The sequence below is a fragment of the Lepidochelys olivacea genome, assembly GCF_965140295.1.
Source record: "Lepidochelys olivacea isolate rLepOli2 genome assembly, chromosome: 9".
Classification (NCBI taxonomy): Eukaryota; Metazoa; Chordata; order Testudines; family Cheloniidae; genus Lepidochelys; species Lepidochelys olivacea.
In genome coordinates, this window is record NC_140419.1 from 84,541,615 (window position 1) to 84,558,674 (window position 17,060).

The 17,060-nt window shown below is 41.2% G+C and overlaps 1 protein-coding gene across 4 annotated transcripts in view; it reads right to left on the bottom strand.

Annotated features, from left to right (window-relative positions):
* PAK3 (p21 (RAC1) activated kinase 3) overlaps positions 1–17,060 on the bottom strand; it is a 217,470-nt gene that overhangs the window by 44,504 nt on the left and 155,906 nt on the right. For 3 of the 4 annotated variants that reach the window (XM_084638916.1, XM_084638917.1, XM_084638915.1), the window contains 2 exons: positions 9,591–9,787; positions 1,142–1,242 (listed from right to left, as the gene is read on the bottom strand). In XM_084638916.1, coding sequence (XP_084495042.1) covers positions 1,142–1,242; positions 9,591–9,765 — 276 coding nt within the window. In that variant the 5' untranslated portion in view covers positions 9,766–9,787. The remainder of the gene's footprint in view (positions 1–1,141; positions 1,243–9,590; positions 9,788–17,060) is intronic. The other variant, XM_084638918.1, reaches the window with a different exon arrangement.

The following is a 17,060-nucleotide window of genomic DNA, read 5'->3' on the forward strand; positions in this document are numbered from 1 at the left end:
ATTTTTTTAAAGTACACATTTAGAAGTCATGTCTATTCTTTAAAATCCAATATAAAATATTCTGAGTGTAACATTTTCAAATGACTAAAAGCTCTTCAATTCTAGTTCTCTGTTAAAGAGGTGTTGCCAACACACCGCTTTCATTTTATATGTATTATTTTATTTTATTTATTTATTTAGGGAAGCAGGAATGTTCTAGTTTCCTGAAACATGTTAAAGAAACAGAAGCAGCAACCAAAACAAAAATCACAGAAGAACTGCATTTGGTGCCCAGATTTTGGAAGCTTGTGGCACATTTGCCAGCAAGCCACAAAATGATTTGTCCCATCCTGCCTGTTTTATTTACACAGCCAATCAACACTAGCACTGCCTACCATTCAACATGTTTGTACAGCACAGTCTGATCCATCAGCTCACTGGGTACTGAAGGTATGGAAAGTTACTGGGAAAAAGTAAGCGTAAACTCACTATCATGTTAGGCTTACTAATTAATTAATGATTCCAACACCTAACTAGTGACCCAATCCAAAGCTCAATGAAACCTCCCATTGGCTTCAGTGGGCTTGGACCAGACTCATTTTCCCCATTACTTGAGCTGAAACACATTGCGTTAACTCTTCCCACTAATCTTACGTGGCAAAGTTGGCTGTTATATTACTACCTGACTCAAGCTAAAAGCCTGCCTGATTACCTAGTCTTTGGACGGGGAATACCTCAGAGGTTGTTTACTGAAACAAAATGATCAGCCTTCCACAATGCCTGGTCTGCAGCTTTCTGCACTGCTCTAGAGATGTCTATAGGCCAGGTAGACTATGCCCCTTAGGCCAGATGGCCAGATGTGTGTGTGCTCTTGCCCCAAAATAGCTTACAAGACTTATCCAGGCAGGCACCTGGGTTCTTCCTAGTTTTCATTTTCCACAGGCACTCTGCTGTTAATCCGAGGGAAGGCGGGGGAGGGGAGGAGAGGAGGGAAGGGAAGCAGCCGGAATCAGAGGTAAAGTCCTGAAAATATCCAAATCCAACAAGTCTGTTTTTTCTCAGCCTGACTGCTGTCATCACCTGAAGTTTCTGGCTGCAAAAAACTATTTCACTGTCAAGGAACTGGGAGACTTACTAAAGGTGCAATATGGAGGTTACTTACAGTGAATTCCCCGGTGACTGCATCAAACCCCACATGAATCGTATGTTCAAAATCTGAAGGAAGAGAGATCTCAGGACGCTCTTTCTCTTTCTTCTTATTGGCTAGAGGCAAAAATGTTAACATGCGCTTATTTTCTGCAGTTTTTTCATTCACAGGTATTTACAATCAGGTTCAGTAAAAGTAACCATTTTAAACTGGGAAACAATTAATTCAAAGGGAATCTTATCCGCTACAGAGACCCAGGTTAATGAAGTGCCAACCTAATGTATACCCCTTTTTCGAGGTGGCCCATGAGACTGTATTTGATTTTCTTCACATGACCAAATCCAGATTACAGCTACCAAGAGTCAAGCAAGGAATCCACTTTAAACAAATGTAAAAGCCTTCTTAGGCATCTATATAAAGGAAGCAGGCAGGTAAGTTATTTCCACCATCATTTCTCTTTTTAATCACGCCTTCATATCCAGCGGCTAATACTTGTTTGATTTATTTTTTCAAAACTCTGAAGTTTGTCCTAACAGATTTTGATGCTTCTTGTGGAAGGAGCTTGATTGGGGGGGGGGGGGGGCGAGGGGAATCAATAAAAGTTGCATTTGCATTTCCTCTCCCTCCTGTTATAGCCCTTTGGTAAAGCATCATATTTTATGGTTGTCTGTTCCCAGCACTCTTCTCCATTGAAGAACTGAATGGCAGCACCACATCCATGACCAGTTTTACTGAGTATTCAAATGACAAACAAACAAAATTTTGGCCCCTGGCTGGTGACCAAATCAAGGTACTTCAGGAGCACTCACCTTTTGGGTCTGGCAGAGTTTTTGAGATACTATGAATGACAACCCTCTATAAATTGGGTGGGTGAAATTCTATGGCCTGCGTTGTGCAGGCGGTCAGACTAGATGATCATAATTGTCCCTTCTGACCTAAATATCTATGAATCTATGAATCTATAAGACAAAAGGTACCTCCACTAACACACTGAATTAGAAGTTACAGCGAAATAACTGTTCATGCAACAAATTGTGTTTAGGTTACAAAAACTTCTGGGGAAACCTATCCAAATCCAGGCAGAACCCTAGTTAAAATATCAAATATAAGCTTATGAATAAACCTAACTGTAGAACATATTTACTGAACTCTCAAATACATCTCTAAAGGAGTCTACATATAATTCAGACACTATGTTCAAACAGCAGGAGTCCAGTGATAGTACAAGCTGAAGTATTTGGTTTCCTTGGAGAACCGTCATACTTTACAAACTGAAACCATACAGGTAGATAGTATAGAACACGGGTGGCCAACCTGTGGCTCCGGAGCCACATGCGGCTCTTCAGAAGCTAATATGTGGCTCCTTGTCTAGGCACCGACTCCGGGGCTGGAGCTCCAGGCGCCAACCTTCCAATGTGCCGGGGGGTGCTCACTGCTCGACCCCTGGCTCTGCCACAGGCCCTCTCCCACTCCACCCCTTCCCCTGAGCCTGCCGTGCCCTCACTCCTCCCTCCTCCCCCCAGAACCTCCTGCACGCCATGAAACAGCTGATCAGGAGGTGTGGGGAGGGAGGGGGAGGCGCTGATCGGCGGCGCTGCTAGGGGTGGGAGGCTCTGGGTGCAGGGGGAGGGGAGTGCTGATGGCGGGGCTGCTGACGTATTACTGTGGCTCTTTGGAAATGTACATTGGTAAATTCTGGCTCCTTCTCAGGCTCAGGCTGGCCAACCCTGGTATAGGACATAGCTATTTGCAGGTTCTTCTTTTATCCTAGTGCGGTGTGCACTGCTGTTGAAGGGAGCAACTGCTTCCCTGTGGAACAGCTTTGCCACTTCAGCTGAAATAGCATGTGCTAAAAAGGGGGCTAGAATGTATTCGAATTTCTATCTGCAATGTGTTTTAGTTACTAATCCCAATTCGAGAAAGAAGATGTTAATAAAATGTTAGTAGAATGCACATTGCATCATCTCTAATGCTTTAAACTGAAAATTTCTGCAATATACCCTTGAAGCCAGCTCTTCCTTTCCTCCCTTCCCATCAGTTTAATACAAATATTTAGGGAACGGATTTATAAATTCTCATCATGTTCCTAGACTGACTAGCTCTGCAAATCTGATATGACGTCACACGAACAGTCACAAGGTCTCCAGAGATATATGGGGCCATGATTTGGGTCTTTAGGCACGGCTGTAGTACAAATTAATAAATAACATGGCAGCTGCAGGCTAAAGGAAGGTCTGATATAAAGCACTGGTTTTGGGAGGAAAGGAGCACCTTCACCGAAGGTGTGGGAATCATGCTGTGAACCTGCATGTTTGGTCAGCAACATGCATGACAGTTTAGTAAGAGAGCAAGAAGTGACTGTGCATTCCCTTCATTTGTCCTTCACACTCCCTGGGTACATTATTAAGGATAGCCAAGTTGTACAGAAAAAGTTGCATGGCAGCAATTTTGTTGAGAGACTTATTTCCACAAGCAAGTTTCCTGTTCTATTGACAGAGAGCAGTGGGGAGCTGAGTGAATGGAGTCTTTGTTCTATAAATATTCACATTTTGCACTTTTATTTGTATCCAAGCCAAGTCAGACTTCTACCTTAAACACTAAGCTAGTGGCTTTTTATTTTGCCTTTCCTGATGAGTGACAGCGTTGGGTCTGCCAATAGATGGCATTAGTGAAGTCCCTCATCTGGTGCCTGAGCTCACTGTGTGTGCATGCATCCTGCACAACACCATAGTCAAGACACAAACCAGGTCCCTCTTGGTTCGCAGGCAAACCAATATGAGCTGTGCTAATCTCATTTCAGAAGGAAGTGTTTCTTTCCCTGTTTGACCTTAATGCCACTTTACACATCCAGTTAGTTGGCAGAGAAAAGTCAGCTTTCCCCAAAGTTAGCACATACTGCCCTTCGTACTGAAAGTATAGGGTATTTTGAATTCTTTATTCCCATGTCCATAGTGTTGCATTTATCCTAATTGAATAATTACCTGCTGCATTTCTGCCCAAGATCCTAACATCTACACAATGTTAACTCATAATTTATTTTCCTTCAGCACTTGGAAGAGACAACAGTAATATATCAAGTCAGAATGCCAGGGTTTTTCCTTTCATCTATAATGAATTGTTACTTAATTTTCAGTAATAAGAGATCATATCCTTTCAGTGTATGTGATTCTTTATTGTATATAACAAAAGTGGCTTTTCCTAGCTTGCCACTTGCAAGTGACTGCAGCAAAAATTGGATTTAAAGGGTCATCAAGTTCAGTTTAAAGGAACAGTCAGATCTGTAAGTGCAATTAGGTGCTATACAATATGTTCTATCAAAAATTGGAACTTGTTACCCTTTACAGGATTCTCATTCCCGGTGACAAGCATTATAGATCACTTCAGAAGACTTGTTTCAGAGTAGCAGCCGTGTTAGTCTGTATCCGCAAAAAGAACAGGAGTACTTGTGGCACCTTAGAGACTAACAAATTTATCGGAGCATAAGCTTTCATGGGCTACAGCCCAGTTCATTGGATGCATAGAATGGAACATATAGTAAGAAGATATATATATATATACACACATACATACAGATAAGTTGGAAGTTGCCATACAAACTGTGAGAGGCTAATTAGCAACCTCTCTGGCCACTCAGTAAAAGATTTAAGGGTGGCAATTTTGCAACAGAAAAGCTTCAAAAACAGACTCCAAGGAGAAACTGCTGAGCTTGAATTAATATGCAAACTAGATACCATTAACTTGGGTTTGAATAGAGACTGGGAGTGGCTGGGTCATTACACATATTGAATCTATTTCCCTAAAGTTAAGTATCCTCATACCTTCTTGTCAACTGTCTAAATGGGCCATCTTGATTATCACTACAAAAAGTTTTTTTCTCCTGCTGATAATAGCTCATCTTAACTAATTAGCCTCTCACAGTTTGTATCGCAACTTCCAACTTATCTGTATGTATATATATATATATCTTCTTACTATATGTTCCATTCTATGCATCCAATGAAGTGGGCTGTAGCCCACGAAAGCTTATGCTCTAATAAATTTGTTAGTCTCTAAGGTACCACAAGTACTCCTGTTCTTTTTTCAGGAGACTTGGCAAGTATGCATGGCATACCTCTGCTTAAAGATTGCATTCAAAACACTGATAACATGTAAATTAAATAAGGAATTAGATGTCTATATTTAACCCCACTGTCTAAACATTTTGACACTTTTCTATGCCCTGCAACCCAAATCACATACCTTCCATGTGAAGTGGTGAAATATAATGTGATGGGCTGACTCCTCTGCACGAATATCTGTAATTCTTGCTTGCTTATGTTATAAATGATCTGTGATAAATTGGCCAATATAAACACAGCTGTCAAAGTTTGGGAAATGTGAAATCACCCACCACATCTGCAACAATTATTACAGATCAAAAGATGACAAGGAAATAGACAGTGTTCTGTCTGGTTTCTCCCAGTCACACTATTATGATGCTAAAAACCGTCTCTTTGGCAGTAAAATGTGACTCATCTAAGTGGTGACTTTTTCATTTCTCTTGTAAGGGAAAGAACAGCTTGCCCTCTTTTCACCTGCTCATTTCATTGTTTAATTCCCTTCTATCCCCCTTTCATTCTGTTCTTTTCTCTGGGTCCTTTCTTTTCTCCACCCTCTTCTCACCTTATTCTAATCTTTCCTCCTTCTCCCTTCTCTTCTACCCCAGCATCCCCATTCTTTTCTTTCTCCTCTTTTCCCCCTTATCCCAACAGGTCTGTTCTTCCTCCATTTTCTTATTTTTATGTATCTGAGGCAACTTAGCTACCAAGGGCCAAATTCTGCTCTCAGCTACACCAGTCTAAATCTTCATGGGGTTTAATATTGTTAATACTACTATCATTTACACCAATATAGCTGAAAAGAGAGTCAGGTGGATACATTTCCTTTGTGATAATTTAGGTTTAATTTCCCGTAATTTCCTTACTAGGCCACCACTTCCCGCTATACGGTAGTACTTATTTTTGCAGAGCAGCAAATCCAGGCGATTCAGTGAGAATGGAAAAGAAGGCTCTATCTACAGGACTGCAAAAACCCCAACAACAACCCAAAAAACCCAGCCCAGAACCCCATCAATTTCCTTGAATGGCTCTGCTCCCAGTTTTCCTGAAGGAACAGAGCCCAGCTGGGAGGAGACGCACAGCCTCTGAATCCCCAATAGCTACTGACTACTATCATACTTAAGAGGAAGGAAAATGGTTAGAGCACCAGTCTGGGATTTATGAGACCTGGTTTCAATTGCCTGCTCTGCCACAGGACTTTCTGTGTGACCTTGGGCAAGCTATTTAGTCACTCTGTGCCTCAGTTCCTCATCTGTAAAATGGCAATGGTACTTCCCTACCTCACAGAGGTATTGAGGAAACACACATTGCAGACAGAGGAACTTAGATACTGTAGTGATTATGAGCATATAATTACTTAACACAGATTATTTGTATTGTGGTAGCACCTAGGGGTTCTAGTCATGGATCAAGCCCCATTGGACTTAACAAAAAGATGGTCCCTACCTCAAAGAGCTTAGGGACTAACTATAACGTGAGAGATAACAGGTGCATACAACAATCAGACAGGGGAAGCACAAGGAAACAATGAGACAGTATTGGTCAGCATGATAAGTAGTGGTCACAGTACACCAGCTACCTATCCGTTACAAAGAAAGGTTGACAGAACACTTCAAGCAGTGTAGCACATCTCAGGCCTGGTGAATGAACAAAGGATACAAATGTCCTAGTCTGTTTAAGGAGAAATATCCTACGATTCTCTTTCTCTCTCGTTCTGTTTAAAAGATCTGATAGCAGGATATTATAATAAATCTGTGATGCTGAAATCAGTTGCACTGGATCAAAATGGACATGTTAAAGTAATGTTGTGCTTGTAACCAAGACTTTCAAAGTTTGTCACTGTGTAACTCTGTAAAGAATGCACAAGCTAGCTGATACCCTGACCTACAAATCAGCCATGAGATGAATTCAATTCAATGGATTTGGCACATCCTGAGCATCAAAGCTAAATATTCTTACTATTTCACACAACAAAATTAAAATACAAAATGCTAGTCACTTTACTCCTAGTTACACCTGTAGTGATGAAATCTAAATGACTACTAAATTGATTCTGATCTTCTATACGAGAAGAAAATGAACTACTGTTCTGGCTGTAACAGATTATTTTGGGCATGGATTCCTTCTGGATCTCCCCTTTTCTGCATCTGTTTCACACACTACCTCATGCTGAGGAAGTTTTCCCTCAGAAGAGAATCAACACCACTCTGATGTCAGCCAGAAGGGGAAATGACTCAAGTCATTCTGTCACCCCAGGAGCTATGGTGGTTTTCAATCAAGGGAGTCAAGTCAAAATGTCCTCTCTACTTTTTAGTGCTGTGTTAGAGCCAGAAGAGAATGTGGTTTAAATAATCAGGGCCAAGCCAGAAGTCCTAAGTAGGATACACTCAGGGGCCACTAGGCCATCCTCTCTGAGGAAAGAGGGAGAGGGATGGACACAGAAGGCAGCAGCAGGGTAACGGGCAACTTATATGTAGCAGGAGGGAGAAAACTTCTCTTGCTGCCTGTGGTCCTCCTGGAGTATTATCTTTCCTTCCAAGATCTCCTTTCCCCTGTTCCTCCCCTTCACCTCCCAGGCCTGTTGCTTTCAATTCCACCTTACATGGCCACTCCTACAGTGGGTGCATCCTCTGCTTCCGTTTGCCAAGCTGGCTGGGGAAGCTGCTTTCCATGCCCTGTGCTGCACTCAGCCCCTAGGCGGCAGTGGCTGGGAAGAGAGTGCTGGCCACGGGTGGGAAAATGCCTGCATGGCCAGGCAATAGGGGTTGGGACAGGAAGGTGCCACGGTCCGCAGACGCTAGGACCGCACAGCAGTGACTCAACCCCTATGACCATAGCTCAGACCTCCCCAGCCAGCCCCCCTCCGTGACTCAGCCCTGCCCCAATGCACATACACCCCTAACACCACCAGCCGCTCATACACCCAGACACTTCCGACTACACCCTGCCCCATAGCACATACACCCCTAGCACCTCCAGTCAGCCCCCACTCACCTCTGAATTCCCCAAATCTCCAAATAACCCCACCCCAGTAACTCACCCCAATACATTCATAACATATACGCCCCCATTAATGCCTAACATCTCCACTGAACCCTAGTCCAGTAATTTACTCTTAATACGCCCTCGGACCCACCTCATGCTCACACACTCCAAACACCCCCCTTAATATGCAATCAATGTATCACAGTTTAAGAACTGTATGCACGACATTCCCTCCCCCCTCCCCCCCATACACTCACTCATGCGGTCCCAACTCTGGTATTCCTAAGGCAAAGTGCAGTGGCAGTCACAGCTCCGGGCTTATCTGCTCCCCAATCCCGTGTTGTCCAAGGCATCTCTTACCCATCCTGTGCATGCTGCATCAAGCCACTGAAATGCAGCTATCAGAAACTTTTCTCAAACTTTATTAAAATGGGGTACTAATAGCCTCTCCAAAAAGGGACGAGTGGCTGTGATAATGTTACAAAGCAGGAGCACGAAGCATCGTAATCTTCCACCCCCTTTGCATCGTGCAGAGTCCTGCAGGTCAGAAAATCAATTGTGGCACCAACCTGGAACTGGGAGGAGCTGCGCTGCTCTCAGAGTAATGTCACAAAAAACCTTCTGACACAAGGGGAGATTTGAATCATTTCCTGTCTTGGTTCTAAGACTCACTTCTACCTTTATATTTGCAAATGCATTTCAACTAATGCAACACAGCCTACTGATTTAACAGTAACTGCATTTAAAATACCCACATGTTACCTTCCTTCACTCCTCAAATGCATTTAAAAATACAAGACATGCTTCTCTTCAGAGATTCAAATAACGCAACATACATTCCTGGTTTACGCATTTAAAAAATCCAAGACACACTTCGACCTTAATTAAGCACATGTTTTGGTGTTGTTTTGTAAAAAAAAAAATAAAAAAAATTACACACACCCTTCCTCATCTCAACAAGTGCAAATAAAAGCAAGACCCCTTTCTCCATTCTTTAAATGCAAATACATTTTTTTTTAATTCAAAACACATGCCTCCCCTAATTTTGCAAATGAAATTTGAACCTTATTCCCTTGGTTTCACTCTGCAAATGCAAGACAAAACCCAGTCTAAACCACAACTGCATTTAAAAAATGCAAGACCATGTGTGCATGTGTGTTTTATTGTCCTGGTCAGCTACACAAAGATAATTAATGAAACATCACCTCCTCCTCTCTGAAAATACGGCATTAGAATTATAGTAACATAACGCTTTGGGGTAGTTTTTAATTAGCATGTCCCACAGATGAAACAGAAAGAAAGCACAGGCAGAAAGCAAACACAGCAACCAACAAACGACAGGAAGAGAGAAAAGTAACCCCTTTGCACTGCTGATACTTTACTTTTATCCCCTCCTCCTGGGAAGATGGAGCGCAGCCTGGCCTTCTTGTTCTTCTCTTCTGGGGCCATGGGGAGCGGTTTGGTGCTGTGGTTCAGTGCTGAAGAATCACGATTGTTGCTGTTCATTCTCAGCGGAGGGGCTGGAGGTTTCTCTTCAATATCCAGACTATCGGACATCTTCAGCAGCCCTCACAGCCTCCTGTAAAAACCAGTACAGAAAGCTACAGTTCACAAAAGGACACCCAGCTTGGGGTGCTGGGAGGGGACGAAGAAAAGCATAAGGATGAACCAAGGAGGGGCATGTGGTAGAAGTTTGTTTTAGCCTTTCGAATCAGGTACTCTTGGCACTATAAATAAATACTACTGCTAATCATAACAATGGTAAAATAAATGTTAACACGTTTTAATCCCAGTTAACGCTTTTTAAAATTATATTTAAAACTCATTTTCTTCCTACCTACAAACAGGGTTTTCATCTCAAACCAGCACAGACCTACCAGAGCAAAAATTAGAGATATTCTTAGTTGACATCTTAGAAAATAGTTGACATTAACAATTTCTGCAATGCAGAAAACTGCTTGTCAAGGGGGTAACGGGTCACAAATATTGATTTCCCCCCTGCTTCATGCTTACTGAGAGTATCCCAGGGAGTGTGGGAATTCACTGGAGGGGGGGACATTTTTTCAAGGGAAACTATTCTAAAGCAATAATTTAAAGTATTTTTACACATAAAAATGAACCCTATGTTTACCTCAAAATCAAGATAAAAAATCAGAAAAATAACCACCACATATTGGAAACCATATTATAATAATCTTTTGGAAGCTACAAACTAAAATCAGCTCTGAGTCCCACTCCACCCCTACTGCTCTGTATTACCATACAGGTTGTTATTGTAGGGTTCTTTATGATTAGGATGACCAGATAGCAACTGTGAAAAAATGGGACAGGGGGTGGGAGGAGGTAATAGGCGCCTATATATGAAAAAGTCCCCCAAAAATGGGACTGTCCCTATAAAAACGAGACATCTGGTCACCCTACTTACGATGCTTGGCTGACTGTACCACTTTGTTATTGTATGGCTGTTAATGATCATTGCTTTATGCACTGGTTTGTCACTCACAAGTGCTGGGCTATGCATACCGGTCCTGTACATTACTTTAGTCACAAGTGCTTTTTTCCTTCAGAATTGTTGTATTTATTTGGGGGAGAATTACCTAGAAATAATTATACACGATTTGCAAATAGATATGGGGAGGGGGAAAGCAAATCAAATTTTATGTTTCGCAACTTCTTTCGTATATCTGTAATGTAAGTACAGAGTATGATGCTATCAAACTGGGGTAACAAGCAAGCAGTAATTTAGGCAAATAAAATCTTAATACATAAGACCTGAAAATAATATCTGATTCAGAAAGGATCGTTCATACTATGTTAGATATATTAAACTTTTTTAATAGGGTCTGATTCTACAAACACCATGCCTTCCGAAACCCTCCATTCAGAAAGGGCTTATATAACCCACTGGTGAGTATGTGTTACTTACAGGTCCCCATCTGCGCTGACTTGCAGATGAGATGAGTTGTTACAGCCCCCAGCTAGGCAACCAAGACTCTTTAGCTTAAGCTGAAGCAGCTTGTGCTTTTAGCTCTGGAGGCTCCCAGCGTGTGTGTCGACCAAAGATGGCAGCCATCACACTTGCAAGGTCACACCTTGACGCCCTATAAACGTAAATCTTATGCTCAAGGTTTGGCAAAGGGAAAGTTATTGTTTGCAGGCTTGGGGATAAAGCCTCTAAGAGTAACTGCGTTAACACTGATAGAGCTAAAATTCTGTCAAGACTTTCTCCTATAGTAGAACCGTTTTTTATGCGTAAATAAAATTCCCATTGGCTTCAGTGAGAGTTACATGCATGTATACACTAAAGGATTGATCCCAATATTAGAGAAGTTCACCCCAGTATAAATTTGTTATAAAAACTTGGAAAAAATATAAAACTTTTGTTGTTTTTAAAGTACTGCACACAAACTGATTGTTTCATGATTTTTTGCCTTTATTACTGTATTTATTTAACCTGAATTTAGCCTTCATGAACTCACAGACTTTGAGATTCAAATCTTTTTCCCGCAGATAGGTACAATACAGGAAGGGGCAGTGCAAAACCAGCTAACGTGCCTCATTCTTGCACTGAAGATGTGATAATGGATTTTGAAATGAGTGGAGCTTTAAATCCAGTTCCTACAAACTAGGTTCTGAACTGAGACATGCCCCTACTCCACCACACCCCATTTCATACAGGCTATTACTAGGGCTGTCGATTAATCGCAGTTAAGTCATGCGATTAACTCAAAAAATTAATCGCGATTAATTGCATTGTTAAACAATAGAATACCAATTGAAATTTATTTAATATTTTGGATGTTTTTCTACATTTTCAAATATATTGATTTCTATTACAACACAGAATACAAAGTGTACAGTGCTCACTTTATATTATTGTTTTTATGACAAATATTTACACTGTAAAAATGATAAACAAAAGAAATAGTATTTTTCAATTCACCTCATACAAGTACTGTAGTGCAATCTCTTTGTTGTGACAGTGTAACTTACAAACGTAGATTATTTTTTAACGTAACTGCACTCAAAAACAAAACAATGTAAAACTTTAGAGCCTACAAGTCCACTCAGTCCTACTTCTTGTTCAGCCAATTGCTAAGACAAACAAGTTTGTTTACATTTACAGGTTTAAGAATCTGAAGTGCCTATAATTAGAAAGACCAAAAAAGAATTTGAAGAACAGCTGGCCAAAGCCTCCAAAAGTAATAGCACATTTTTAAAAATATATATTAGAAGCAGAAAGCCTGCAAACAACCAGTGGGGCCACTGGACAATCGAGATGCTAATGGAGCACTCAAAGACGAAAAGGCCATTGCGGAGAAACTAAATGAATTCTTTGCATCGGTCTTCACTGTTGAGGATGTGAGGGAGATTCCCAAACCTGAGCCATTCTTTTCGGGTGACAGATCTGAGGAACTGTCCCAAATTGAGGTGTCATTAGAGGAGGAACTCAAATGTGAAACTGCAGGACTACTAACTGTCATCTTTCAGAGTAACAGCCGTGTTAGTCTGTATTTGCAAAAAGAAAAGGAGTACTTGTGGCACTTTAGAGACTAACCAATTTATTTGAGCATAAGCTTTCGTGAGCTACAGCTCACTTCATCGGATGCATTCAGTGGAAAATACAGTGGGGAGATTTATATACACATAGAACATGAAAAAATGGGTGTTACCATACACACCGTAAGGAGAGTGATCACCCAAGATGAGCCATTACCATCAGGAGAGCGGGGTTGGGGGGGAGGGAAGAAACACCTTTTGTAGTGATAATCAAGGTGGGTTGTGAGGAGAGTGGTCACTTTGGATAAGCTATTACCAGCAGGAGAGTGAGTTTGTGTGTGTGGTTTTTGGAGGGGGGTGGGGGGTGAGAAAACCTGGATTTGTGCTGGAAATGGCCCAACTTGATGATCACTTTAGATAAGCTATTACCAGCAGGAGAGTGGGGTGGGAGGAGGTATTGTTTCATGGTCTCTGTGTATATAATGTCTTCTGCAGTTTCCACAGTATGCATCCGATGAAGTGAGCTGTAGCTCACAAAAGCTCATGCTCAAATAAATTGGTTAGTCTCTAAGGTGCCACACGTACTCCTTTTCTTTTTGCGAATACAGACTAACATGGCTGTTACTCTGAAACCTTTAACTTTCTTAACAGCTTTCACTCCATTTGAGACCTTCTCAGACTGGGAGTGAATGAGTCATTACACAAAGTAAAACTATTTCCCCATGTTTATTTCCCCCCCTCACCCCCACTGCTCCTCGGACAACATTCCTGTTAACTGCTGGAAATGGCCCACCTTGATTAACACTACAAAAGGGTGTTTCTTCCCCCCCCACCCCCAGCCCCGCTCTCCTGCTGGTAATGGCTCCTCTTGGGTGATCACTCTCCTTACGGTGTGTATGGTAACACCCATTTTTTCATGTTCTGTGTGTATATAAATCTCCCCACTGTATTTTCCACTGAATGCATCTGATGAAGTGAGTTGTAGCTCACAAAAGCTTATGCTCAAATAAATTGGTTAGTCTCTAAGGTGCCACAAGTACTCCTTTTCTTTTAACTGTCATCTGTAACCTATCATTTCAATCAGCTGCTGTACCAACTGACTGGAGGATAGCTAATGGGACGCCAATTTTTAAAAAGGGCTCCAGAGGTGACCCTGGCAACTACAGGTCAGTAAGCCTCATGTCAGTACCAGGCAAATTGGTTGAAACTATCATAAAGAACAAAATTGTCAGACACATAGATGAACATAATTTGTTGGGAAATAGTCAACATGGTTTTTGTAAAGAGAAATCATGCCTCACCAACTACTAGAATTCTTTGAGCGGGTCAACAAGCATGTGGACAAAGGAGATCCAGTGGATATAGTGTATTTAGATTTTCAGAAAGCCTTTGACAAGGTCCCTCACCAAAGGCTCTTAAGCAAAATAAGCAACCATGGGATAAGAGGGAAGATTCTTTCGTGGATTGGTAACTGGTTAAAAGATAGGAAACAAAGGGTAGGAATAAATGGTCAGTTTTCAGAATGGAGAGAGGTAAATAGTGGTGTCCCCCAGGGATCTATACTGGGCCCAGTCCTATTTAACATATTCATAAATGATCTGGAAAAAGTGGTAAACAGTGAGGTGGCAAAATTTGCAGACAATACAAAACTACTCAAAATAGATAAGTCCCAGGCAGACTGTGAAGAGCTACGAAAGGATCTCACAAAACTGGGTGACTGGGCAAAAAAATGGCAGATGAAATTTAATATTGATAAATGCAAAGTAATGCACACTGGAAAACATTACCCTAACTGTACATATCCAATGATGGGGTCTAAATTGGCTGTTACCACTCAAGAAAGAGATCTTAGAGTCATTGTGGATAGTTCTCAGAAATCATCCACTCAGTGTGTAGTGGCAGTCAAAAAAGAAAACAGAATGTTGGAAATCATCAAGAAAGGGATAGATAATAAGACAGAAAATATCATTTTGCCTCTATATAAATCCATGGTACGCCCACACCTTGAATACTGCATGCAGATGTGGTCGCCCCATCTCAAAAAAGATCTATTGGAATTGGAAAAGGTTCAGAAGAGGGCAACAAAAATGATTAGGGATATAGAACAGCTTCCATATGAGGAGAAAGTAATAAGACTGGAACTTTTCAGCTTGGAAAAGAGGCAACTAAGGGGGGATATGATAGAGGTCTATAAAATCATAAGTCATATAGAAAAAGTAAATATGGAAGTGTTATTTACTCCTTCTCATAATACAAGAACAAGGGGCCACCGAATGAAATTAATAGGTAGCAAGTTTAAAACAAACCCAAGAAAGTATTTTTTCACGCAACACACTGTCAACCTCTGGAACTCCTTGCCAGAGGGTGTTGTGAAGGCCAATACTATAACGGGGTTCAAAAGGGAGCTAGATAGACTCATGGAAGATAGGTTCATCAATGGCTATTAGCCAGGATGGGCAGGAATGGTGTCCCTAGCCTCTGTTTGCCAGAAGCTGGGATTGGTGACAAGGCATGGATCACTTGATAACAACCTGTCTGTTCATTCCCTTTGGGGCACCTGCAGTTGGCCACTCTTAGGGGACAAGATACTGGGCTTGATGAACCTTTGTTCCGACCCAGTATGGCCATTCTTATGTTCCAAAATCTGAGAGGGACAAGGTGTGGAGCATGTTCTCAGAAGTCTTAAAAGTGCAACACTCCAATGCAGAAACTGCAGATCCCGAACCACCAAAAAAGAAAATCAACCTTCTGCTGGTGGCATCTGACTCAGATGATGTAAATGAACATGCATCCGTCCGCACTGCTTTGTAATGTTATCGAGCAGAACCCATCATCAGCATGGACGCATGTCTTTTGGAATGGTGGTTGAAGCATGAAAGGTCATGTGAATCTTTACCGCATCTGGCACGTAAAAATCTTACGATGCCGGCTACAACAGTGCCGAGTGAATGCCTATTCTCACTTTCAGGTGACATTGTAAACAAGACATGGGCAGCATTATCTCCTGCAAATTGTAACCAAACTTGTTTGTCTGAGCGATTGGCTGAAGTAGGACTGAGTGGACTTGTAGGTTCTAAAGTTTTAAATTGTTTTATTTTTGAATGCAGTTATTTTTTGTACATAATTCTACATTTGTAAATTCAACTTTCATTATAAAGAGATTGCACTACAGTACTTGTATTAGGTGAATTTAAATATACTATTTCTTTTGTTTTTTACAGTCCAAATATTTGTAATAAAAATAAATATAAAGTGAGCACTGTACACTTTGTATTCTGTGTTGTAATTGAAATCAATGTATTTGGAATGTAGAAAACATCCAAAAATATTTAAATAAATGGTACTCTATTATTGTTTAACAGTATGATTAATTGCAATTATTTTTTTTAATTGCTTGACAGCCCTATCTATTACATTGCTGTCAGATAATTATAAGGTCACTACTAACCTGGGATTCACACCACTGCTCTAGATGAAAAAATCTCTTTATCCCTGAGCCTCGTCGCCCAACTTAAACTTTTGAACAACATTTTTTTCAGGCACTTTTGGTGCTTTGGGGTGGAGAATTGATTAATTTTTTTAAAAGTGATGACACTTGCAAATTAAAAAATTATTTGAAAGAATTTGAACATGTGGACTTAGCACACACGTACATCTTCCACATGGACCTGATAGACCATGGTGGCACCAGGTCTATCATATTAACGACCCATGAACTAATGTGTTTTCTAAGAAGGATTTAACGTGGGCCTCGGAAGTGATTACAGTTGTTCTGGCCAGTGACCCTCTGAGGCCTTGGCACAATGGACAGTAATGGCTTTGAAATGAGGGTCTGGAGTAAATAATACTTTGAACAGTCCATAATTCTGTGTTTATACAATGGACATAATTCCATAGTCAGCCCTCATGCGCTTACATGCCATTTTAAACCAATTTCCTGGTTTGTTTTTAAAAATACAAAAAGCCTACAGTAAGTAAAAACTCCAGTGACAATTACACCACAGGTGGGACTGGATGGCTCAAAGAATTGGTAAAAAGGGATATAGAGTCCATTCTTCCAAATGCTTATGTATATGGGTAAGCATCCTCACTTGAGTAATCCCATTGCTGGGTCAAAAGGATATCCAAATATTAACATACAGAACATCCAGTTGTGCTGCCCGTGAACTTTAAGGCTGCACACCAGCTGTTGACCGGATATTATTAGTATAACTGTCGCACCTGGGAGCCCAAGTCATGGACCAGGACCCCATTGTGCTAGGCACTGTACAAACTCAGAACAAGAGCTCCCGCCCCAAAGAGCTTACTATCGAAGTGGATATTTTGGTGTGTGCTTGTGTTCAGTAACTGCA